This window comes from Pleurodeles waltl, chromosome 2_1 (genome assembly GCF_031143425.1).
Source record: "Pleurodeles waltl isolate 20211129_DDA chromosome 2_1, aPleWal1.hap1.20221129, whole genome shotgun sequence".
NCBI classification, from domain to species: Eukaryota; Metazoa; Chordata; class Amphibia; order Caudata; family Salamandridae; genus Pleurodeles; species Pleurodeles waltl.
This window is the reverse complement of record NC_090438.1, coordinates 304,055,227-304,081,105: the sequence shown is the minus strand read 5'-3', so window position 1 is coordinate 304,081,105 and position 25,879 is coordinate 304,055,227. Positions and strand designations below refer to the sequence as shown.

Here is a 25,879-nt window from a genome sequence, read left to right as displayed (position 1 = left end):
GGTCGGATTCAACTGGCAGGTTCGTCCCGGTGAAGAAAAACTTCAAAATAAAGACTAAGTCAGAAGGTAACTTTTTAACCGAGGCCTCCCGCGACCTGTAGCCGAGCAGGGCTCCATCGCGGTCGGCCTGAATGTTTGACTTTGCCCCGGTCGAGGTGCAACCAGATGACCCGATTGGCGCTTTTTGTTTCTAAGCGCTAGAAAAGTAATAATTCTTTAAAAATTCATATCTCCGGTTCCCCTGAACCGATTTTAATCGTTTTTGTGTCATTTTAAAGATAAAAATATTAACTATTTTTATAAATTGGTTTTGGATTTTTAAACTGTTTCCTGTGTTTTATTTAATTACTGTTTTGTGATATTTGAATGCTTTACACTTTGTCTCCTAAGTTAAGCCTTGACGCTCGTTGCCAAGCTACCAAGGGTTGAGCTGGGATTAATTTACTGAGACCTAACTGTACCTAGGTGGAGGTTAGTGGCTTGTTGCTAGGTGTAGGTACCTACCTGCCCTACCAATAACCCATTTTCCAATATAATTGGAAGCAGCGACGGGATCCTGTACTTGTGTTCAATATCACGTTACAGTTTTAGGTAAAACAAATTAAAAATCCTTTAAATTGTCCTAGTGCAAAAATTGTTTTTAATTTTTAATTTGGATTAATTTCAATTATTGAATTTTTGTAATTTTTCTAAATTCTTGTTTCCAATTTTTGCAAAAAGTTTTTGTTGACACAAAACTAGGGAACCATGGAGCTTGATCTGGCTAGCCTACCCACACTGACAGTAGTCCAGCTTAGGGGGTTGTGTGTTGAAAGAGGGTTGCCTGCAACCACTGATCTCAGGAAGCAAATCCTGATCACATCCCTCTCAGCATGGGCTGAGGCCCAAGAGGTAGAGTCAGAAGAAGCTCCAGAGGAGGGAGAAAGAAGGGAGGATGCAAGCTCTAACCACTCAGGGGAGGGAAGGCATCTGAGCCTAAGTGAGGATGAGGAAGAACGGTCCTCAGTAAACACAGTCACTAGGGGCAGATCCAAAGCTAGTGGTGGGAAGGGGGTCCTTTCAGGAGGAGAGAACCCATCCATCAGAGAAAGAGAGCTGGAGGCCCAGCTAGCATACATAGCTTTGGAAGCAGAGAAGCTGGCCCTAGAAAAGAAAAAGTGGGCATACAAAGAGAAAAGAGATGGAAGCAGCGATAAAGAAGCTGAGGTGTCCATTGGTGGGGGAGTTTGCCCCAGATTACCCAAGGGGGTGGTTCCTGCTTATGTAGAGGGGGATGACATAGATAAGTGGCTGGGGGCCTTTGAGAGGGCACTCCAAATGAGAAGGGTTAGGCCTCAATACTGGGGTTCCCTTTTGTGGGAGTTGGTCCCCAACTCAGGGAGGGATAGGCTTCTGACCTTAAGGGGGGAGGAGGCAGATTCATACCCTAGTATGAAGAGGTGCTTAGCCAAGAATTTTGGTCTGACCCCAGAGCAATATAGAATGAAGTTCAGGGACACCCAGAAGGTCAGTACCCAGTCTTGGGTTGACTTTGTGGACATTTCACTAAAGGCACTAGAGGGCTGGATTATTGGTAACAAAGTAGATACTTATGAGGGGTTATACAATCTGATCATGAGAGAGCACATCTTGACCAATTGTACCCAAGAAAGGTTACGCCAGCATCTAGTGGACTCTAAGCAGACCAACCCTAGAGAGCTAGGGGAGGCAGCTGATGAGTGGTTGAGAACCAGGGTGGTTGTCAAGTCCCAGGGGGGAGACTCCAAGAAGGGGGGGACAGGTCCCCAAAAACCTAAGGAGGGAGGTGGTAAGCCCACCACAAAGACTCCCTCTGTACCCCAGAACCCTAAGAAGGAGGAGAGTAAATCCCACTCCCACTCTGACAAGCAGAGACAGGGAGACCCAGGGTTAAAAAAGCTCTTGGACAGTAGGGCTTGCTTTGACTGTCAGCAGACAGGTCACTTCAGAGGAGATGCAGCCTGTCCAAAGAAGGTGGTTAGCACTGGGCTGTCCAGTGTAGCCATAGAGGAGGATTCCTCAGATGATGAAGTCCTCCTAGCATTGAGCTGGGAGACAGGACCAGATGGTAAGCTGGTGATCCCTGAGGGTGGGAGTAGGCACTTCCACCACATTCAAGTGAATGGGATCCCTACCACTGGCCTGAGAGACACCTGTGCCAGTCACACTATAGTGAGTGACCGGTTAGTGACCCCAGACATGTATGTCCCAGGAAAGACAAAGAAAGTCAGGATAGCCACAGGGGAGGTCACCTCCAAACCTGTAGCCATAGTGCCCCTAGAGAGGGAGGGTATCCTTGACTGGATTAGGGTGGTAGTCAGTGCTGACCTTCCCCTAGATTGTATCCTGGGCAATGACCTCCCAGAGGTGAGTCTGGTCACAGATGGGGTGGTCGCCCAGGGCGCCCCCCCAACCCAAAGTCCTGGGGAGTCAGTCCCTACAGTTAGGAGACAGGGGTCCCCAAGAAAAGGAAAGAAGAAAAGGAAGGGTAGGCCACTCTTAAAGAGAGTTCCAGGGAGCCAAGGGCCTTCTGCCCCAGTAAGGGGGGAGCCCAGAGTTGGCACTGGTGAGGCCTCACCTGACCCCAAGGAAGTCCTGAGTAGTCAGGCAGCTGTCCAGATGCAAGGTGTTGCCCCTGCACTGACAGAAGAGAGAGTGGAAGGAGGGTGTCTGCCACAGGAGGTGGTAGCCCCCCACTCTAGACAGCAAGAGGGGTGCCAGGACCCCAAAGTTGCCCCTAAAGCAGCTCAGCCACCTGTCAGTGGAGAGCTTAGGGTGTGGTTCTGGGTACTGACAGCTGTCAGTAGCCTCTGCTGGGTGCTAGCCTTCCTGGCAGCACTGTACTTGGCCTGGGAGGCAGACCCCAAAGCCAATAGCAAAGTAGGCCCCCTGACCCTATTGGTCATGGTGGGGTTGCTCAAATGTTGGGTGACCTCTTTGGGTAAGCTAGGTGTTGCCCTAGCAAAGTTTGGAGTAGGGGAGGTGGGCACCTCACTACCCAAGTTGGCAGAGAGAAAGGAGGAAGACCCCCCTAGAGGAAAGTTTCAGTTTGAGTTGGGTCCTTTTACTGTTGGGATGACTTCACTACCCATAGGGAGTGACCCTGACAGGAGGATATAAGGCAGAGTAGGCCCTGCAAAGGGACAGCCAGTTTTCTTCACTGTCTTCCTCGCCTAACAAGCCAGGAAGACTCTCCCAGGGTTGGGCTGAGTCTCCTGGGCGTGTGGGCTGGGGGGGGGGTTGTGTGAGAAAACAGGGCTGATTGCAGAGGCCCCATAACTTTTTGCCCCCATTTTCCTCTTTTTGCTGGTGTTTTCCTGACTTTGATGGTGCCCTGGGTACTGCTAACCAGTCCCAGGGCCTGTGCTCTGTGTAAAATGGATATGCAAATTAGGCTAATTATAATTGGCTAAGTTAACCTACCTATAAGTCCCTAGAATATGGTAGGGCATGTAGGTTTAGGGACCACAGCATAGGTGGTGCACACCTAGGTGCACTGCTGAGGTGCCCAGTGTCATTTTAAAAGCAAGCCTGCCTTGCTGGCTGCTTTTAAATTAAAGTTATATGCAAATTCGACTTTGGAATTAAAGGTACTTCCAAAGTCTTAAACTACCTTATTTTTACATATAAGTCACCCCTAAGGTGTGCCCTATGTGCCCCTAGGGCTGGGTGCCATGTAACTATAAGCAGGGACTTTATAAAAATAGATTTATAAGCCCTGGTGAGGTAAAAACAGCCAAATTCGTTTTTCCCTCATTGAAGTAAATGGCCTTCATAGGCTAGAATGGGCAGACTTTATTTTAAATTTTAAAGTCTCCTTAAATGTTACATACCAAGAATTTGGTATCAAATTGATTGTTGTAATAAATCCCACAACTTCCAGTTGTTGGATTTAATATAACTTGTCCAGGTAAAAAGTTTAGACTTTACCTAAAAAGTTGCCAATTTCAGCTCTGCATTGTTTTTGCTGTTGTGCTCTGATTGGCCAGCCTGCAGCAGCTTCTGCCAGGCTGCCTTAATGAGGTGTGAAGTGGCCTGGCTTCACACAAAGGAATGTGCTTGGGGGAGAGAATCTCCCCTCAGCAGATGGTGAGGCAGGAAGGGGGAGGGCTGCCAAACTGGTCTTCAAAGGCAGAGAAGGACATTTGCAGCACCCAGCAACACCCCCACATCCTGCAACCCCAGACAATTAGGTGCCCCCTTGATTAGATTAGGAGAGGGCAGGAGAGGGGTGTGTTTATGATTTTTAGCCACACCAGTGGGTGGGCTCAGCCAGATGTAACCTCCAAAAATCAGATTCATCCATGTTGGATTTTTAGAGACTGTTGCCTTCTGGGATGGATTTTTGCCACACTTCCCAGGAAGTGGTCATCACAGGGGGACGACCCTGTCCCTGATTGGAGAACCAGGGCCCCCCTGCTTTTCACCCAGGAGCAAGGATAAAACTGGCAGACCTGCACCCACGCCTCAGATCCCCTCCAGAATTCAACAAGAAAGGAACTAAAGAAGAAGAAGGAATGCCCTGCTGGACCCCTGGCCTGCACCTGGACCCTGCACTCAGAAGGACTGCACCAGCTGCACACTTGGGCTTCACCACAAGAAGGACTTTGCCTGGCTTCAACTGGTTCAAGGAGGGACTCCCTGTTTGCTACAGGTGAAAAATTGCTAAACCAGAGTCCCCTGCACCAACTCCTGAAGAAAGCGACCAGCTGACCACTGTGCAGTGGCCAAAAAGGAGTTTGCGCCAGGTGCATTCTGGGAGTTGAAGTCCGCACCCCCCAAGGACCATCACAGTACTTCTGGACCCTTGGGGTGAGCTGTGGACCCCAAAAGAACCTTAAAAGAACATCTGGGTGAAGCCCCAGAAGTTTGGAAAAGATTTGAGAATTTTTGGAAAAAAGCTCCAGAGAGGGACCGACCCGCCGCGGAAATTCTAGCCGGCTTGCCTCAACCGCAACCCGGCCTGACTTCGTGGTTCGTCCCGGTAAAGAAAAACATCCAAAAAAGAGACTAAGTCCGAAGGTAAAAAGTTGACCGGGACCTCCCAGCCATCGTATCCGAGAAGGGCTCCATGGACGTCGGATCAAGATCCAGGTTTACCCCGGTCGAAGGATTTTCATCTCGAAAAAACGACAAAGTCCGAAGGTAAAAGTCTCCACCGAGGAAACCCACATCGTGTATCCGGACAAGGGCTCCAGGAGGTCGGATTCAACTGGCAGGTTCGTCCTGGTGAAGAAAAACTTCAAAATAAAGACTAATTCAGAAGGTAACTTTTTAACCGAGGCCTCCAGCGACCTGTAGCCGAGCAGGGCTCCATCGCGGTCGGCCTGAAAGTTTGACTTTGCCCCGGTCGAGGTGCAACCAGATGACCCGATTGGCGCTTTTTGTTTCTAAGCGCTAGAAAAGTAATAATTCTTTAAAAATTCATATCTCCGGTTCCCCTGAACCGATTTTAATCGTTTTTGTGTCATTTTAAAGATAAAAATATAAACTATTTTTATAAATTGGTTTTAGATTTTTAAACTGTTTCCTGTGTTTTATTTAATTACTGTTTTGTGATATTTGAATGCTTTACACTTTGTCTCCTAAGTTAAGCCTTGACGCTCGTTGCCAAGCTACCAAGGGTTGAGCTGGGATTAATTTACTGAGACCTAACTGTACCTAGGTGGAGGTTAGTGGCTTGTTGCTAGGTGTAGGTACCTACCTGCCCTACCAATAACCCATTTTCCAACAGGCCACACTTGAAAAGCCTGCTAAATAAACACTACAGTAGCCAGAGAAAGGGCAGCTAATCATTTTCTCAGTAATTCTCAGAGGACAGACTACCCAGGAACCAAGATAACCAAATAATCTACTCCAAGTTCTTCTTAGTTAGGTAAAGGGACACATTTAGGTGTCAGTTCTTAAATACGTTCATCAGTAAACAACCATTCTTAATTCTTTTCTTCCAAAAATATTCCCTTTATTGCAGAAATGGAACAGCTTGTTGATAAAATATCTTTGATAGAGCCTCTATTTTGTGGTAAATGAATACCGGTGTCAGGATCCATAGAAGAACAAGGGTATACAGACAGATGAGGAGGGTTGTGTGACAGAACCGTAGAGAGCAATCATTTAATTCCAGACAGAGTTAGATTGGGTAAATGGTGTGGAGGACCGATCATTGACAATTGAGGTACCAGAGGTATATGGGTAGGCATAGAAAAACAGAGGCCTCGGTGATTTCTCAAATCCATACAGCCAGAAGAGGGTTAAGTACGTCTGGGGCAGTTTAAATACAAGCAGCAGGAAGAAACAGATGCCCCACAACTTTCATTGGTTATATGGTTCCCTCTACCATTAGTATTTTGCTCACTGTTTGGAATTTTTGCACTTTATTGTTTTTCCCATTTCTCCAAGTTGCAGCTTTCATTGCAGCTTCTGAAAAAGATACCTGACCTGAAATCGGTGCCACTTTGTTCCCTGTTTATTACAGACCTTGTTTCAAGAGAGGCATCGTAATGTATGGATACCCCCAGACCTGGATTCCTGGACTAATCTGGAATTTACCAGCAGCATATGCTGTAGAGTATCAGGCAAGAATACTGGTCTTTGATGTGCAACCTACATGTTCATAGATCCACCAATAGCGACCTTTGTTTCATATTTTAATGTAGATTGTTTGTGCATGGAATGCTATAAACACCGTAGACTTCCTACAACCACTCCCAGCTGTCTGTACCGATAAACCTGTTAAAAAGACACCACCACACCTGGCATCCAGAGGGTAGGTAACAAAAATCTCCTGTCACTTCCTCAGAGGGAGCCTTAGGTACCGAGTCCTGAAGAGCAGAGCTAAGAGCAGTTTGTTTCTTTTCTGTTACTCTAGCGTTCACTTTCCCTCGTGGAATTGTGAACAATAGGTCGTGTATTTCCTGGTTTGTATACATCCCGTAGAAAACGAACTGGTGGATTATTGCCTCACATCCCAGTTACCGTGAGAATGCCAGAATTGAGGCATGCATTGAGATGCTAGTCCCCTGCAAGCGATGGCTCATTCCATTGCAAAAATTCATGGTGACCTTGAAATTTCCAGACAAGAAAGGACATTTTCCGTTGAAGATTAAAGAAATGAGAGAATAAGAGGATGGTGGTTTGGTCAGTAATATCAAAACACAAGAACATCCTCATCTACAAGTTTATTCCCCTATTAGCTGTTCCTAGTTTGTTACATATTGTTGGAAATACTGGTGCTCATATTTGGGTCACACCGCCTCCCGGCAAATATCAGAAGATCCGCATTAGTTCCAGTTCTTCTGGGCTTAATATTGTTTGCATTTCATGAATCATTCACTATTATTCACCACAATTAAATGAGGGAGCACTCACGTGGACCACGGCATTAATAAATAGCAACATTATCTTCTTTTACAATTGTCAAAACGTCCTGGATACCTTCTTCAGGGTCCTCAATGAAGGGTAGGCTCCCCAATCTGCTCATGTGGCGTTACTGTTTATACGGCACAAGAGCAGAGAAAATTACTTACATTTCTCACTTTCAGCAACTTCAAACAGAGGCTCAGTGGGCAGCCAAATTGGCAGCAGCAGCCGTTTATCGTGGATTATTTGAGGACCTGATAGATGCACTCTCACTTGTAGTAAACATACATAATAGCGGAGGCATGCTCATTGACAATGTTACAAATAGAAGCAGAGCACAAGGCTCAATGTACAGAAAAGAGATGGTGACAAAATAAATATTTCCCACACTATCATCAAAAACCAGTAGGGTTGAAGAAAACAGCAACAAACCACTGCAGATAGGATCAGTGCAAATTAATCTCACCAAGTTAGAAAAAAGAAAGAATGAGGGTTTGTGCATTTACTGTGGAAAAGAATGGCATTTTGTCTGCAAACGTTCTTTACTTCAGGGAAGTTAAACCCAGAGGAGCCTCACTTCTATATAAGAATAATGGCGTTTACTGACTGTGATGTTTCAGGCTGCTTTATAGATTCAACTTTTTGCATGGAACAACAGATCTCTCTTCACAAGAAGAGAGAGACAGAAGAAATTTGGGGTACCGGTGCACAGTATTTAATGTCAGGGGATTTGTTAGGGGGACACAACCAATACTAAATAATAGGCGTGCAGACAGATTGGTTTATTATGTCAACAAAGCGTTTGCTTGCTATGGTTTTAGGAATCACTTGGTTAAGAACTCCCAACCCTCAGATCGCTTGGAGAGAATTAGACATTCTAATTTCCTCTGATTCTTGTCAACAACTTAAAACACTTAGACCCCAGGTCCACGTCAAACAAACCTTGACTTGCTTTGCTCATCAAAATGTAAAATGTCAGGAAGGAGTATCAGAGGCCAAAAGACTGTAAATAATTTAGGGCCCGATTTAGATTCCTGCGGATGGGTTACTCCGTCACAACAGTGATTGAATTCCCGTCCACCGACATATACATCCCATAGGCAATAATGATCACCATTGTGACGGAGTAACCCATCTGCTTAAATCTAGATCAGGCTCTTAGTGTGGAATGTTGATTTCAGTATGTGTCCTGCAAGAAGGGGCCGGATAAACTTCCACCTCACCATGATTATGATTGTGCCATTGGCCCAGTGTTTGTTTTTATTGTCTTACGCTTTTCAACTGGGAGGATTGTGAATGGGTAGTCATGCATTTCTTGCTTGCATAGGTCCCACAGAGAGAATTGATGGGTTTGCATCTGAATTCGTGCCTCACATGTAATCCTGACAATCAGAGCCCTGTCCTCCAGACTGAATTCAGCAGCTAAAATGTTCATCAACATGCATTGCCTTAGTGGCAGCATACCTGTGGAGAGAGTTCCCTTTAATGCACCCTCTTTCATTTAGGCACATTTGTTTGTGCTTGAATAATAGCAGCGCATTGGAGGAAATGTCATCAAATTTACTTTATGTAACTTCACTTCTTTAATGTTGCAGACACTCTATGGAATCAAAGCAGATACATTTTTGAGAGACAGGTATTCGGGAAATGTTCTGTCAAGCTGTATATTTGTCATTGAATTACACCCTTTTGGAATATCAAATGATCATAAGCAGTGAGAAGAAGGCTGGCTCTGAATGGGAGATCTCATCAGGACCTATTTACTGAAGCAGGGAACCACACTCTGAGCTCTGGGCAGTCTCTTCCATTCCTTTTCTGGAACACGTGTGTGCACTATTCTTCAGATTACTCTGATCTCAAAAGTAGTGGTGAAGCTAAAATGTACCAAAACTACATTGATCTCCACATCCTGCTAGACATGTTTGGCACTCGGATCGTCTAGAAATGTTCATTAAAGTGCCTGTCAGATGCATGGTAAAAGGCTTGTGTTTTATCTTGTACAGTATTAATGAACCTGCAAGTGTGACTCAAAGTACAATAATTGGGACACCTGTATTTTCTGGAGCAATGCAGAAAGATTACACATGCACCCAAAGCAACTTCAACCAGAAAAACACACGAAAAAGTAAAAATATTTTTGTGGTATTGTGAAGGAAAAGCACTTCATCTGCCATCTATTTGTTACAGTTGAATTCAACCTCCAGATATCAGGGGCAGTTGGGCAAACTGTGTTTATTTTTCAAAGATACTCACTAACAACTGTTAAATTGGTTCCCTTCAATGTGACACAGGCAATGAAGAAGATGCAGTCAAGTTTCAATAGGTTTTATTTAGCAAATCTGCATTATGCGATAAGTTGCATGGGCTGCGATGATTAGGACAATGAACAGTGGTAAAGACAAGAGGTATTAATACAAAGACCCCCACCATCTTGCAATATCATGAAATGACATGAAGTATGTAATATGTCCTAATATCCTAGCATGATAGGCCTAACCTCTAGCCTAAAAGAGAGGTAGGTATGTTAAACCTCAATCTGCCAATGCCATGTCCATGAGAAGAGCACCCAACCCTTGTTACCTTGGAATGAGGGGTCTCTAGCTCAGACTCCGTAGGACCATGAAGACTGGGTCAGCGTCAAGGCGACATGCAGCATCAATAGCAGCAATGGAGTATTTATACAGATCTACTTGGACCCCTGACATAGGTTTGTTCCCAAACAATAGATAACAAGGCGTGCTTGGGACGGTAATTAATATAAACAATTCCTTCAAAAGCATGAAGAGGGAAAGTACCTAAAGTGAACACCTACAGTGTGTTTGTCTTTGTCGCTTGATCTTGACACCTTAGCGTGGTGACACTGATAATGCAAACTAAAACATGGGCCTAACCCAAGACAAGGCAGCCATCTTAAAGGTTGTAATGTATTTCATTAAAAACAAACTAGGATCTACTACAGTCTGATGGTGGAAAAAAAAGTGCTGGACCCCATAAATGAGGGCTGGTGGGCTCCACCTGCAGCCACCGGATCAAATTAAGCATTGCAAGTCAATAACCCCAGCCAGATCAGGTAGAGAACTACATGCATTCTCCATGAAGAAGTCATACACAAAAAGTTTTTTTTTATATACCCTATCTTCTAGATTTCACATTAACCTGACAGTTTATGTCCAACTTTCTTTAACAATTCCACTGCAAATCTGGGGAGATCCACGCATGCCATTTGTGTATGCTAGTACAGCAACATGAAATAAATTGGTCAAAAGAATGTTGCAAATCTGAACAAATGTTCAGTGCTTTTGAACAAAGCAACAGAGGGCAGGCGATATTTAGATTAATTTCAGCACATTTTACCATGTAACACTCTCAGACTAAAAAATGAGCACATGAAAATACTGGTAATTTCATCATAGGATTGCCCAAACTTCCGCCCATCATGCAGGTATCCCAGGGTAGGACATTTGCAAGAAAACAACAAGGCAAATGCTACAGACCGTAACCAAACATTATTTTTTGGGCATCCAGTGATGAAGAATCAATCATGAGGCACCTGGTGCTTCAAAGTCTCTTTCAGTAAGGTGGATCTCATTCTGTCTTCAGGGTTTGCACTGAATGACATTCTCATCAAAATATATTACTCTATGACAGATTTAATGCTGTAGAAGAATACATTGCTATATCTGTAATTAATAAATTATCATACCAGTCTAATGTGAATCTGAGAGTTAATCCAGTTCTCTAAAACTGTTCATGTTTCTTAATTAGATTTGATTAAACGGATACACTCTTTTTTTAGGCTTGTTTACTTTGAAGACTTGTTACTTGAAGTGACCAGAAATGCTCATTTCAGTAATTTATCTTTCAGTGATAAGCATGGAGTGCATTTCTTGGTGTAAAGCAAACAGTATTGCCCATACTGCATATGTAAAACTTTTTAAGAATTTACTATTTACTTCTGAAATACTAATATTTTCCATGTACGTGTTAATCATTTAAACGTCGCGAGCGGTAATATTAGATGATTTGTATTTTTATTACGTATTTAGATCTAAAAATTTTTTACTCTCTTTTTTATTACACTTTTCTTGATTCATTTCCTTTCTTTGGCAACACACTTCAGTATAGCGAACGTGACCCTGGATATTACTTACACAAAGCAAACATGGCAGTGCTTAATTTGTGCTTGTTGTTTCCGGTGCTGAGCACCGGCACTTATTTTTGAGGGCCGGTGCTTATTCTTCTGCATAAAGCATTTGCTGCGAACAAAAGACACATATCGGAAAGTCGGAGGAAGGGAAAAACGGAAAAGCGTGCGTTGTTGATGCTCAGAAGCACGAGGACATATCCACAAAGACGCACTAGTAACAATCAAATTGCCAATGGCACACAAGGTTTGCTGGAGACGTTTTTTACCCCGTGGCCCATCACGTACTCTTACTGTACAATATAAACGGGGCGTATAAAACATGCTAGGTAACGCTTACTGACATACTCGTAGAAAATACTCCGGTTGGGTAGGCCACGATGCTCATTTTACAGAAACTAAACCAATAACAATAAAATACACACACACTCTTTTAAACCTATCTGACTAAGTATTTTTTACCCATGATTCTAATTATGTATTGTATGTGCATATGTGTGTTTTATTCATGTGTGTGTGTGTATAAATATATATATATATGTGTATGTATGTGTATATGTTGTTTCTGTGCCTGGCATGTTTGTGGATCATTGCATGGCTCCTGATATCTATGAATTTCTGCTCTCTTTTTATCACACTTATCTACCCATCACTCTTATGTCATGTCTCTATCAAACTATCCTCCATTCTCACTCGGACTCATCCCAAATCCCTTCGACCACTTTCATCTCCTAAATATCTCTGCCTAAGTTCTTCCCCTCCACCTCCACATCTAACTCATCAAACCTCACTCTACCTCTGTGACCTCCCACACAACCCTACTAAATTCTCCTGCATTCTTCTCACCCTACTTCTATGCTCTCCCTAACCCATCCACATCCTCTTTCCCCTCCGCTCCCCTATTATTCATCTCAAGCCTTTGGATTGAGTAAATGAAGGATAAACTCCCAATTAACACTTCTGGATTTCTTTCCTCCTCCACCCCTCCATTACTCCAGTCAATCTAACTAACAAACTCTCATATCTGCAACTCAAATTATCTCATAATAATACTAAAACTGTACTCCTTATTAAATTATACTAATCCATCACTAATTCTTGTTGGGTACCGGAGTAGCGTGCTACTCATCGAAAAGCGCTTCGGCGCCTCGTCAGGGGTAGTAAGCGCTATATAAATACGATTACAATTACAATTACAATTACAATTACAAAGTAGAAAGCTGCTAGAGTGAGTTGAAGAGACAGGGAGTGGCTTTAAATGGATTAAAGAGGCCCGAGATGGCTTCAGGATTACGCCACCTCGGTATTCCGTGTTCTCACATTTGATTGGAGAAGCCACGTGTTTAAGTGGAGGGCTTTGGGCACCGGCACCTTTTTATTTAAAAATTAAGCACTGAACCATGGTAATCAGTATTTTTAAAAAAATGGTATGCATTTTGCTTTCTCTTATTCAAATTCTCTTTCGTTTTCAGGTGGAGCCCTTTTTTGTCAGCCTTGCTCTGTTTGATGTGAAAAACTCTTGCAAGATTTCTGCTGACTTTAACGTGGATGTAAACCCCGTCTCAGTGCGTGACATGCTGTCGCATGCCTCAGCACAAGCAGCAAGCGATGACTGTGGCAGTGTGGCGCAGGCTAGTGATGGAGTCATTCATGGAATTGCTGAGTCTCGGCTACGCTGCATAAAACAGGTGCAAAAAAACATTTACTTTCAGAAGAGGAAGTGCTCTACCAAAGAAAAAGCCGAAGCTGTTTTTCAGTGCTAAGTAGTGCGACATTTTTCAACCGATAACCACATATTGATCCGCGTCTATTCTCTGAAGCATTATGTGTCGAATTTATGTAGTGAAACTGGAAAATCGAAAAAGAATTGAAATAAGCTTCTGAGTAAAGACAGTCTTCTCTAATTAACAAAATGAATGAACACGCAGAAATGCATAGAGCAGCTAGCAGAGGTACACTAATAATCTTAACATACATTTTAGATCTCTTTTTTACCATGACATGTAGCTAGATTTCAGACATACATAACTTTGACTCTTAGAAACTTGCAAACGTTGTATCGGTACCACCTTTTAGAGCCATAATCCAAGTGAATACGTATGTTTAGTCTTTAGCAAGGGTATTGCTAAAGCACTGATAACAACGGGCATCATTTATTTTATTTACTTAGTCAGAGTACCTTTACCAGGGATTTACCTCTTTGTTTATCTGTAAGATTTGTGCATGTATGTGTTCTCTTCTACAGAATGTTCTCATGCCAGCTAACACTAAAGTAGGAGCCTCCAACCTCTTCTATAACACGACCTACTTCTGATCAGTGAGAATAGCCCAGAGCTGCTAATAGCTTTCGCCATTGCTGCATTAGTTACCACATCAAATTTAGTTGCAATAGTGACCACATCTTGTGGGATCACTAATAGCTACCACACCATTCAGTAATACTAGTAGTGACTACCCAGAAATATGTATGTCACAATATGGACTGGCATACTATTGTCGTGGCTGAATATGATATCCACAATATTGACTAATACAATATAATGAAAGTGTATATATATATATATATATATATATATATATATATATATATATATATATATATATATATATATACTGTTATTCTTAGCTCCACTTCTATTCTTTCAAGCTACTTACACCTTCAAGATAAATAGAATTGGAGTTAAGAATGTAGATAAAATTAAACTTGCCTGCAGATACTTTCCTTCATGATATTGTGGTAGTCGAAATTCTGTATACATTATTTTGGCTGGACGATATTTAAAACACATACTTGTAGGAGAATATTGCCCATCTCAATGCATAAGAAATGGTAATTAATATATTATTAGCAATGTCAGGAAAAGCTTTATCCTTTGCACAAATGCATCACATTGACAGATTCTCCTTTACCTGCTCAGATGTTGCCAACACATGGCAGCGGTGCCCACCATATTGACAAAGATGCCTATATTATGCCAACAATGCATACCATTATGACAAGATACAATTGTGCTGTGGCTGTCCATCAAACTGCTAAGAATCATCACATCATATCAGTCACGGGCATTGTTATTTCAGGGATGGCTACAATCAAGTGATAGATAGCCAGAATTCGGCCAAATATACTCAAAATATGGTATGGACATCTACCATTATGCCACAAATACCACAAGGATGCACAAAATACATCAAGATTAACCATTATCATGTCAATGCCAACTTTGTCAGGAATAGTCATAATTGTGCCAGAGATGACCCCTTAAATTGGGAGCACCATATGCATTTGGTGTTTCCTGACACCAGGAATGACTTCCAGCTTCAGGTAATGTCTTTAAAGGAGGGAAACAACGTATACATAACAGTGCACATGTGCATATATTTGCACAGAAAACATGTAAAAAATACCACCTATCCACAATCTGAAACAAACAAGGCTGTTGCCTCTCTTCACTCTCAATCCAACATCTGCCCTTGTTGGCTATAGTTGCTGACATATGGTTATCACATACTTCTGCTCTCTCTCCGGCAGTCCCTCACTCTAGCATGTCCACTCCGGCTATTGCTGGCACTTTATTTGTGGCCCAGTTTAACAAGTACTGTATAATCGATAGAGTGTGGCTTGTGAAGTGTCTAATCTCCATGTGACTTTGCTAAAGTGAGAGAGAAGACAGTTTGGCCTTACTGATGTAAATGTGAAGTCATAAGCAGTGCATGATGGGAGTGAAAGTCATAGTTAGTTTACTAAACTATAACTGGCACATTTCATTGTTTTTGGGGTTTTTAATATTAGAGCATGTCATTTTTTTGATATAAGGTTTAGGTCATAGCACCTAACTTAACTATAATGTTATTTTAACCTTTGTTGTTTCCAGTGAATATATATAATTATATGTTTTAATGTAAACTAGGATATTATTACCATACCTAACTATAGTGTCACTCTAACCTTTGTTTTTTTCAGTAAGTAATTGTATATTGGTCTATTTAAATGTCACTATTTTAAAATTAGGGAACTGTTAAGCGAATGAGGAGATGGGTAGGCTGAGTAAACAGGTGAGGAAAAGGAATGCTGTACATATGTAGACGTCTCTTTAAATATTTTTAAAATAATTTATGCCTTAAATTACTAAAATCCCATAAATTTCCTGATCATTTTAACCTGCTGGTTTCATACCTTCATTAACAGCTCAAGTTTCAGCCTGATCCTTAGGATAAACTTTAAATTCAACAAAATGGAATTCGGATGTGCCTTATGTTTGTTTTGAATTTAATTTGCTAGCATTTTTGTTGTTCATTAGAAGTCTAAGGTGGCACCACTGGTGTTGGAAGTATATGTTTCACTTTGCATATCAGAATGTTTCACTGAAATGCATGAAGAAGATTTGAGAAATCATAGACAATGTGACCTCATTTTAGCTTTCTAGAGTATTAGCCATAATTCCTATGACAACATTTTGAGCAATTTTGTAAATTTTATTTTAGTTTTCACAACGAAAGGATAGAGTCTCAAAGTCCTGTAATGATGGCTACAGCAAAAAAAAAACACAGATATATTTATATATATATATATATTATTATTTTTTTTCACTGAAAAAATCAAAGGTTACTGGGATGTTATCGTTAGGTTAACGTTTTACCCATACAAAACCACAGAAATTCAGCAGTTATAGTTATAGCTCTATTTATGTCAATAAACTATAAGTCGTGGCCTGAACTTACTTTCCGGCACGAGTTATAATTTCCTCGGATAAGTATATAACTGCTGAATTTCTATGGTTTTGTGTGGGTAAAACGTCAACCTAACTATAACGTCCCCCGTAACCTTTGTTTTTTTTCAGTGAGTTTCTATGGTTTTTTTAACACACATGTTAATATTTGTGTCGGGTTGTGGCTGGCCAATAAAGGCCTTGCTTTTCCCCAGGATCCAAGGAGGATCTGAGGAGGATCCAGGGAGGAGCCTTGAATTTGCATATCGGCCAAAAAAAGGGTCGATTTCTGTCCATGAGGGGTTACTAAGGGACCCTTCCATGTATCCTATGGGGTCAGGATACCTGCATCCTGACCCCTGATATGTTTTTACACTGCCCCCACTCCCCCAAGGCAATGCAAGAAAAAAAAAGTTATTGTTCGCAACTTTCCTGCCAGATTGCGGCCAGCCAATCAGGTTTTTGCTTTTCCTCCGAATCCGCAGAGGATCCGAGGAGGATTTGCGACCCTAAGTATACAAATTTGATTTTTATATAATAACTAGAAAACTACTGAATGGATTTACACCAAATAACAAAAAGGCCTCTTTCTGGCCCAAGAGTTACCTTTCTGCCAAATTTGGTGTTATTCCGTCCAGTGTTTTCGGCACTATCGCTGTTCAAAATCCCAATGGAAAATTGAACAGGGAAAATGCATTTTGGGCCCCCCCTTTTTCTCGGCTCCCACCTAATGGATCACCCCAAAAATGTCCAGACAGCAGCTTAATTGGCCACCACTGTTTTTTGGGAAATTTTGGGAAGATTCATCAAACGGTGCCAAAGTTATTAGCAATACTATAAACACTTTTTTATTGAAACACGGTCCTAACTATCACTACCTAGTGGCTACCACCACTAGGTAATACATATATATATATATCCCTGTGGCCCTTGCACTGGGTAGTTATAGTTAGGTCAGCTGTTCCATAGGCAATGCGTTTAACTTTTGCCTCATTTGACAAATCTTCACGGTTCTTTCCAAAGAGGTGCTACTTTTGGCTACTTTATCACCCCCTCCTTCCAAACAGTTAATATCCATGGCAACCTCACCCTTGAGGCTGGCTCACATACTGTATCCTGCGGAGCCCACTACTGAGACACAGTACTTTCCCTGCCTGCACTGGCACGGGCAGGGAAACTTGTGTTTGCTCCCACCTGTCAGGAGCATTTTTGAAATTTTCACCAGATGGGAGCAAACACAAAGGGCCTGATTACAACTTTGGAGGAGGTGTTAATCCGTCCCAAATGTGACGGATATACCACCAGCCGTATTACGAGTTCCATAGGATATAATGGACTCGTAATACGGCTGGTGGTATATCCGTCACTTTACCGTCACTTTTGGGACAGATTAACACCTCCTCCAAAGTTGTAATCAGGCCCAAAATCTGCTCCCAGTGGGGGAGAGCTTTAAAAATGCTCCCCCCAGCTGGGAGCAGACTTTTGATCTGTTTCTCTGCCTGTCCTAATGCAGACAGAGAAACAGATCAAGTTATTGCTCTCATATGGAGGGAGAGACATAAATAGCTATGCGTTCCAGACGGGAACAATGCTGCTCCTGCAGCATGTGGGTAGCCTGCTGGGGCTGTGGGGCCCGAGACTCCCCACCCAGCCCCCAATGTTGTGCATTGTAGGTGCCGTGGGTGAGCACCGGGGCACCCATCTCTACATAGTGCATTGGGCACCTGCAGATGGAGTCCCAAGGGCCATAATAGGCTTGCAAAAGGGGGGCCTTACAGCCCCTCTCCACTTTAAAAAAAAAAGGCTTACTGATTTAGGGTTGCAAGGCCTAACAAGGCAGGGGAGAGGGGCCATGCAGCCCACCTCCCCTTTAAAAAGAAGGCCCTAGCTGATTGGGTCCCCAATGCTTCATAAGGTTCGAGGAGTGAGGCATTTACCCCCTCCACTAAAAGATAAATAGGGGCCAATGGGATGTGGTCTCCAGGGCCTAATGAGGCTCCAGGAAGGGGACCAAATGGCCTCCCTCCCCTTTAAAATACATACAGCCATGGTGGATGAGGTTCCCAAGGACTAATGAGTCTCGAGAAGAGGGCCAAACAATCCCTCTCCCCTTCATTACTGATGCATGAGGAAAGGCCATGCATGGCGTGGGGTTGGCTGCCTCCGGATGGTTGCCTGTGCTGTGTTGGATGCAGGACCTGGCAGCAAGCCAGGCTGTGTGGCCAACCCCTCACAGCACGCAACAAAAGTGACACCTTAGACAGTCGGGTTGTCAGTGCACTAGTCGATATAGGTTGAAATTTGTTTAAATAGCCCCTAAATGGAATATTACAGTGAGGGAATTGGGTACTAAATAGTGTTTTTTAACTTTTAACTTGCAATGCCACATGTCGTTCCCAAGACTGTGACAACAGGGAAGTGTCTGTCCCCTCAGAGTCAATGGAGCCCATAGAGATCTAAATCTGAGTAAGAAAAATTACTCACTCACCTTAGCATTCATATATTCCACTCCCATAGGTACTTCTCATGTGTTTTTGAGTATATGCAACCTGATTCCCCCAGCATGCCATGTAAAGGTTTAAATGAAGATGGTGTCACAGTATTGTACACTAGTCTGAGCATGTTTTGTTGTCAACACGAGTAGGGTGGCGTGCCCACAATAGCTGTTATACTTAAATCAGTATGTTTTATATTTAACAAAGTATTTTCTTATGAATGCCATAAAGGTCTATTCCGCCTTATTCCCATGATTTCCCTACACATAGTTGGGGATAGGCAGGTAGGTCTAGGTGCCCTGATGAAGGCCTAGCGACCCTCAAGAACATATAGAAATCTGCCAAAACATGCTGGCAGATTAGAGATGTAAAAAATCATTGTATCCCTAGAGGGCATCCAGACTCTTGTTGCCCCAATAAATTATTTGGGAAAACCTATCACTATTTTTTAACCTTGAACTGAGCTCCGCTATTTGTCCAAGAGCTACTAATATATAAGAGCTCCCAGGAAGTGGTTAAGCCCACCATAACGGTATTTACCTACTTGGGTGGAAAGAAACACCAATGATGAAGCATGCAACCATTTGGTGGGTGAGGCATTGTCTCTTAATATTTTAAATATTCCTGAGATATATTTAGAAAATCTGTAGGCCGATGCACGCTGGGTGTATGTTTATTTCTGTAGTTGCTCAGCCAATTCAATGCCTTAGCACTACTCGCTATGCTGCTAGTTAACATCAGAGATCAATATCTTGTTAAATGCCCCATCCATACCCCTAGCACAGCCAACAGTCATTTTTCCTGTGCTGACAGCATCTCTACGAAAGGATGCAGCACTATAGACTTAGGGCCGGATGCCTAGCATTCTTCAGGATACTGATGCTGCCTCTGCTTGCTCAGCCAGCCTTATGAGTTCCTCCTTTCTGACTCAGTTGAGCTGAGATGGAATTGACAGCATCTTGCTCAGGTCTGTAGTTCGAGCAGGCTGACCTATTTTACTGCTTTCGCATCTGCTTGCACACAGATACTGGTGAGACCCCATTGCCCTCCATTTGCAAGCACTAGAGAGGCAATCAGTGTCTATGTCAAAGCGGGACAAAAGGGGCTACGTGGAAGAGGACAGCTCTGGCACATCCTCATGAGCTAAAGAGGCATTGTGTACTTTCTTGTGGGTAATCATCTGGCGCAACAGGAACAAGTAAGCAGGAGAACTACAGGTAGTACATGTTTTCAGCAGACAGGGGCCACGGCACAAACAGCAGGTTACCTGCTGGTGCCATCTCTCACCAGGACTATTGACAAAATTATGTAAATTATTATCTGGATTTATATCATATGCAACATGGACCTCTTGTAATAGGTTAGAAAGTGTAAAATAACAGCATTAAGACGATTGTCAAATCAGATGTTAATATGTATACATTTGAATGTTTTCCATGGCTGACCCTTTGGGTAATGAAACTAGCTATTTGACACATCTTCTCTAAAGGGCTGAAGTACAAATATTTCTCTATATTGCATTCATAATAATAAACATATTGCTTCCTAGAATTTTCATCAAACTCTTTTGTTTACTTTATTGGGAAGCACCTGCTTAAGCAAGGATTTGATAGATTTGGTAATTACAATGAATGCCAATTAGGCAGCATTGTAAAGTAACAAGTCTTGACTGCAGTTTAATCTGGACTTGTGCTTTGTTCCAGGGAATATTCTCAGTAACCAGCCCTCACCCTGACATCTATCTTGTGGCCCGTGTGGAGAAAGTCTTACAGGGAAGTATTGCACACTGTGCAGAGCCGTACATCAAGACTTCGGACACGGTCAAGGTACATGACTGTAATAAGAGAAGAAATTGTGCATTTGCATATATTTTACAGTTGTTCATCTGTTCCATATTGCACATTACTGTTTACTTTAATTACCTTATTTAACAACAAAAAAATCTAAATGCCTGTGAAAGCTGCTATGCTAAGGTGCTACTGCACCATATATTACATTTTATATACCAAAAGTATTTGGGCGCATAACAAGTTACATTTTCACATCATAAATGCAGTGTATACAGAAAGCAATCATTTCCATTTTTATATTTTGCACTACAGCAGGCTGTTTTTAAAGTTTTAGTCATGACGCAAGGCAAGTCAGATGCATTGGGCTGGCCAATGCTTGTTTCTCAAGGCCCCCAAACAAGATATTTAAAGAAATTATGTGCATTGTGTCATTTTCAGAAGAGATTAGTATCTAAAAATGATTTTTCTAACAACTTCATCGAAGACAGAAATTGCACAATATTACTTATTGGTAGTATAGTGCCACAACTCTGTTTTTCTCTCTCCCTTTAAACAGAAGTTACAAGTGTGAGAATATTCTTCTTCCCACACAAACACGTGTACAGAAATAGCATTCTGTAATCTAATATAACAGCCTCACAACTGACATGTCTAAAAACAACTTTCCACAATAAGGAATTAGTGTAGTAACTCTAACAGAAACAATGTTGCGATCCGCCCCCTCTTCAACTAAGAGTCACTCTACTGTGTTGAGAGTATTCATGCAAATAGGCTGCCTGTGACCATTTCACCACTTATACACTTATCCAATTAAATGTGGACACATATGGATCTCAAATAGCTTTACATTGGAACACAATCATTAGCCACTTTATAGATTCCTAAATCTTTAATTTACCCATAGCAGCCTTCAATTTCTTTTAAATTTGGCTGGTACTAGGATCAAGTTGCACCTGTGCCTCTCAAGTCACATTCTGATAATTCAGAATAAGGGCCCTACTTTTAGAGAATGTGATCTGGTTTATTTGTGTACTCCTCGGTTATTATAAAATTCCACAAGTAAGCAAAGAGTACTCACAAATTACTCCTGGAATTCAGTAGTAAGCCAGGAATGTCACTCTCTGGTAAATTCTGCTGTGCACATCTTGAGCATCTACAATTCAATTAGTGAATTTAAGCACATTAGCAATGAAATAAAGTTCTTCACCTGGCATCTCATTGACTTTCTTAACGGTTTCCAAAAAGAGCATATTGTTGCCCAAGTAATAGTTTATCTGGTTGTGCTCCCTCTTGCAATTTAAATTTTGCCTGAACATTTCTATTTTGTAGAATTGTTGAGGCTTATTAGAGGCTCTGATTCAGCAAAACTCAGATCCCGAAACCCTGCTCAAATACAGCCTCCAACCTTGTTCTGCTGGGCTGATATGTTCAGTAGGTATTCCAAAATCTAAACGTAAATTTTGATCTGTGACTGGCTCCAATACAAACTGCAATACAGCCATGTGCACTCTTGGGTCAGCACACAAAGGTATTGCTACATTTCCTTAAGGGGGCTTTGCAAAGCTTTTTGACTTTCAGCACTTTTCTATTGTTCAGTACATAACGATAAAAGAACATTAAAACACAGCCATACAATCTTACAATTATAAAAAAGATACATAGAATAGATAGAGTTAAAAATTCAATTAATCATACAACTATCTAAATAAATAAATCTGCTCTAAAATGCCTGGAACTCAAAACAGCTCATAAAAAACCTAAAACAGCATGTTGACTGGGGAGCACCTGCAAGTATATAAGATTTACACACTTGAGAAAAATTCAGGCTCTTCAATAAGGGGACCATGAACTTCTTTCTAGGCAAACTAAAATATTGTCAAAACATAATGAAATGCATAGTGTCCTGCGGAGACCTCTTGTTGCAGGCGCAGGGCAACATAGAGCTAGAACTAACCCAACCCTTGGGTGATGCTAATAAGTGGTGTAAAAGATTAAGGGCCTCATTATAAGTTTGGAGGTCCCACTGCAGGACTGCCAAACTCACGGGGAGGACACCACCACCACAGCGGTGATGCCCCCAAGCATATTACAGTGTTCTCGCTGGGCTAACCAACAGGAACATTGTAATACGCATTCCCACCAGTCAGTGCGGCGGGAACAGTGCTATGATATGGGACACACCGAGTCCTGTACTGTAGCACAGAGGGAGCCAACCAGTACCCTCGGAATGCGCACTGTCTGCAAAGCAAGACAGTTCACATTCTGATTGTGTTGGACTAGGGGGCTGTGCACTGCCCTTTGGCCCCTGGCACAGAATTTCCACCACCCTTTTCACTGTGCTGTCACCACGTCGGAAACAATGTTCCTGGCGGGGAAGGTGGTCTAGATTGTAATTTGGCAGTCGGACCACCTGCATTGCAGCGCCAGCCTCGTAATGAGGCCATTAATCTAAACCTACTCAAAACAAATGTATCCCTCCTATTGGGGATGAGGGATAGATAGGGATCCATCCCCTCAACCGTTTTCAGTAACATATATCCTCTCACTGAGGATTTAGTCAACTCTGCTCGCAAAGCTCGCAAGCTCTAAAAACAGGGATTTCACTCTTTTCAATTCCGATAATGACAATGATTGTGGATCGGAAAATATATCTGATCTGCCTATCTTGAATGATACTTTTTCCGCATAAGCAATCCAGGGAATTCTGACCGAGTGTTCCAGGGACATGCAGTCCTGAAGAATTTCTCTGTTAAGTTTAAGTCCCTTCCTAGCCCAGATTTTAATCTAGCATAGAAGGAGACTAAGGGCAGCTATGTCTGCTAAGTATCGGGTCCCAAGCTCCTCAATGACTAGAAAAGCCGGTGTACTATGAGGCACCAATTGTCTGAAGAATTTATTTTCAGCACTCTGGATATTGTCAATCCTCACATAGCCCGAAACCTCACTACCATATAGAGTCTGTGTCACACATTTGGCCTGATAGATCTTAAGAAGGTTGCATGACAACCATGAACCTGTCACTGCTCCTATAGCCCTGAGTAACTTTGACCCTCTATGTGCAATCAGGGGTTTCCAACTACTGGTCGCATCGAATAACACCCCCAAGTGGGGAGAATCTGGCTCTTTAGTCAGGGTATGATTGGCCACTCTAAAGGTCTTAGAGCTAGTAGGTCACGGGCCAACGACCATGACATACAACTCAGTAAAATTAACTGCGAGGTTCAAAGACCCCATGAAAGTTTGTCCAAGAGTAGTTGCAATCCTACAGCCATACACGCCATAAGGACTGCTTCATCGGCATAAAGCAATACAGGTAGCAATCTCAAACCCACTGTTGGACAGTCTGCCTGGACAGAAAGAAGGGCTTGTTCAAGACCATTGATAAACAGGGTGAGCAGAAAGGGCGCAATAATGCACCCATGATGGACTCCCCTACTGGTAGGAAAAGAACATGAGTAACCAACTCCTTGAGTAAACCAAACCAGCGCCAAAGCACCAAAGTGCAGATCTTACATGGTTGACCCTTTCAAAGGTGGACTTAAGGTCCATGAGTGCCATGTGGAGAGATTCTGACCGAGCAATCGTGTACTTATGGATGATTAGATATAGGTTCAAACACTGGTCGACAGTCGACCTGCTTGGCCTGAAACTGTATTGCACCTCATTAATTAAAGATATTGTTAGAATTAGTCCATTCTGTCAGTCTTTTAAAATAATTCTCCCTAGGACCTTATCTACTGTGTCAATCAATGAGAAAGGGCGATAGCACTGGGGGTTGTCATTATCCCCCTTCTTGAACACTGGCGTAATCACCAAGCTGGGCCACAAGGGCATCACATCCACCCTTACAGCCACATTCAGGGCAAAGTAAAAATAGGGCCCCAGATCTTGATGTTATCCAAAAATAAATGTGGGAGAATCCTCTCAGGACTATGAGGCTCATTTCGAGAGAGCACATTAATGCTCTGGGTAACTTCCTCTAGAGTAAAAACCACACTGTCGTGCCTGTCCTCCCGTTCCACCCTGCCTTCGTAGCCTTTAAGGGTTTAAGAGCCCCGAAGTTACAAACCCCTTCAAAATGGTCAGTCCATTGCTGCGTTGAAATGTGGTGGCATATTGTCGGGCCAATACCTTCTGTGAAGCAGGGCCTATTGATCACTCTCCAAAAAAGAGAACTGTCTCTGAATTCACAAGCCCGGTCTGACTCCTCCCATGCTGGTACTCTCAATGAGGATTTGCGATTGGCTAGGGCCTTTTTATATGCCTTCCGACATAAAGCAACCAGGTTTCTATCTCTAGGGACGTGCTTAAGGTTTGTTTTTAGGTGCCAGACGTTAACGTGTTAAATGTTAAAGCCTCAAATCTAATTTTCTTAATTAAGGCACAATCTGCTGGAATCAATGAAACTACATTTCTCCCTCCCTTTTCTCTTTTTATAAAGCTCCAAAGCTAACTTTTTCTGGACACATCCAATGTCAAAATAGTGCATTATGCTTTGCTCTATCCATAAGTGTAGTCTTGAGGGCCTCAATGTGCTGTTCGTGGAGGACCTGGGGCAGGTGAGTACCAGGAGCTGTGGGTAGCTCTCTGAGAAAACCAATAAAAAAACTACCAAATGTTAGAGGCCAGAAAGCCCTCATTTGAAACTAACCCTTGGGAGCCAGAAAAAAACAAACCCAGTGTAAAACCACCTAACAGGTGCCATTTTATAAAAAGGCACTTGAATGAGGCATTACCTGCAAGTGTGGTGAGCATCTTGAACCTCTGGAACACCTGTGCATTGCTTTTATACCAGACTGGATACTTGAAGCCCCCAGTGATCCCTTAGGCTAGTTCGGTTGCACAGCATGCTGTTTTTAAACATACCCCATTCTCAAATTGGACACACCTCAATTTTTCCCTTTCAGCTCGTGTGCAAGCAGTCAAGATGGGTCACTCTCTCCAGGTTCACCTATGTTCTCCGTGCGCCTGTGGTTGGCCATTTCCTAAATTATTGCTTATTTGAAACATGGGGGGCTAGACCTCCCCTCCATGGAGCACTATGCCATAGCACCGCATCTGGTGCAGCTTGCCTATCTGCAGTGTGGTGTGGTGGACCTCTTCCGCATGGGTTCTCGTAGAAAGCAGTCTGTCGGCAACCCCGTCCGGTTCTTCCAGCTTTATGTATATGGTGCCCTTAGGGCACGCTCTGCCAGCCCCATGATCCAGGCGATGGCTGTCTCATAGAAGATGGCACACAGTCTCCTTTCAGTGGACCACTGTCTGCATGCTGAGGCCCCCCTGTGGTGAAATGCTGGTATCCAGATAGAAGGTCTCCACTGGACTGGCCAGAATGGAGACAGGCAGGCATTAAAGCGGTTTCACAGC

At 42.7% G+C, this 25,879-nt stretch overlaps 1 protein-coding gene across 2 annotated transcripts in view; it reads left to right on the top strand.

Moving 5' to 3' along the window:
- Nucleotides 1-25,879, top strand: part of DOCK11 (dedicator of cytokinesis 11) — a 1,108,606-nt gene that overhangs the window by 365,589 nt on the left and 717,138 nt on the right. For both annotated transcript variants that reach the window (XM_069212535.1, XM_069212533.1), the window contains exons 12-13: nucleotides 12,994-13,209; nucleotides 20,426-20,548. In XM_069212535.1, coding sequence (XP_069068636.1) covers nucleotides 12,994-13,209; nucleotides 20,426-20,548 — 339 coding nt within the window. The remainder of the gene's footprint in view (nucleotides 1-12,993; nucleotides 13,210-20,425; nucleotides 20,549-25,879) is intronic.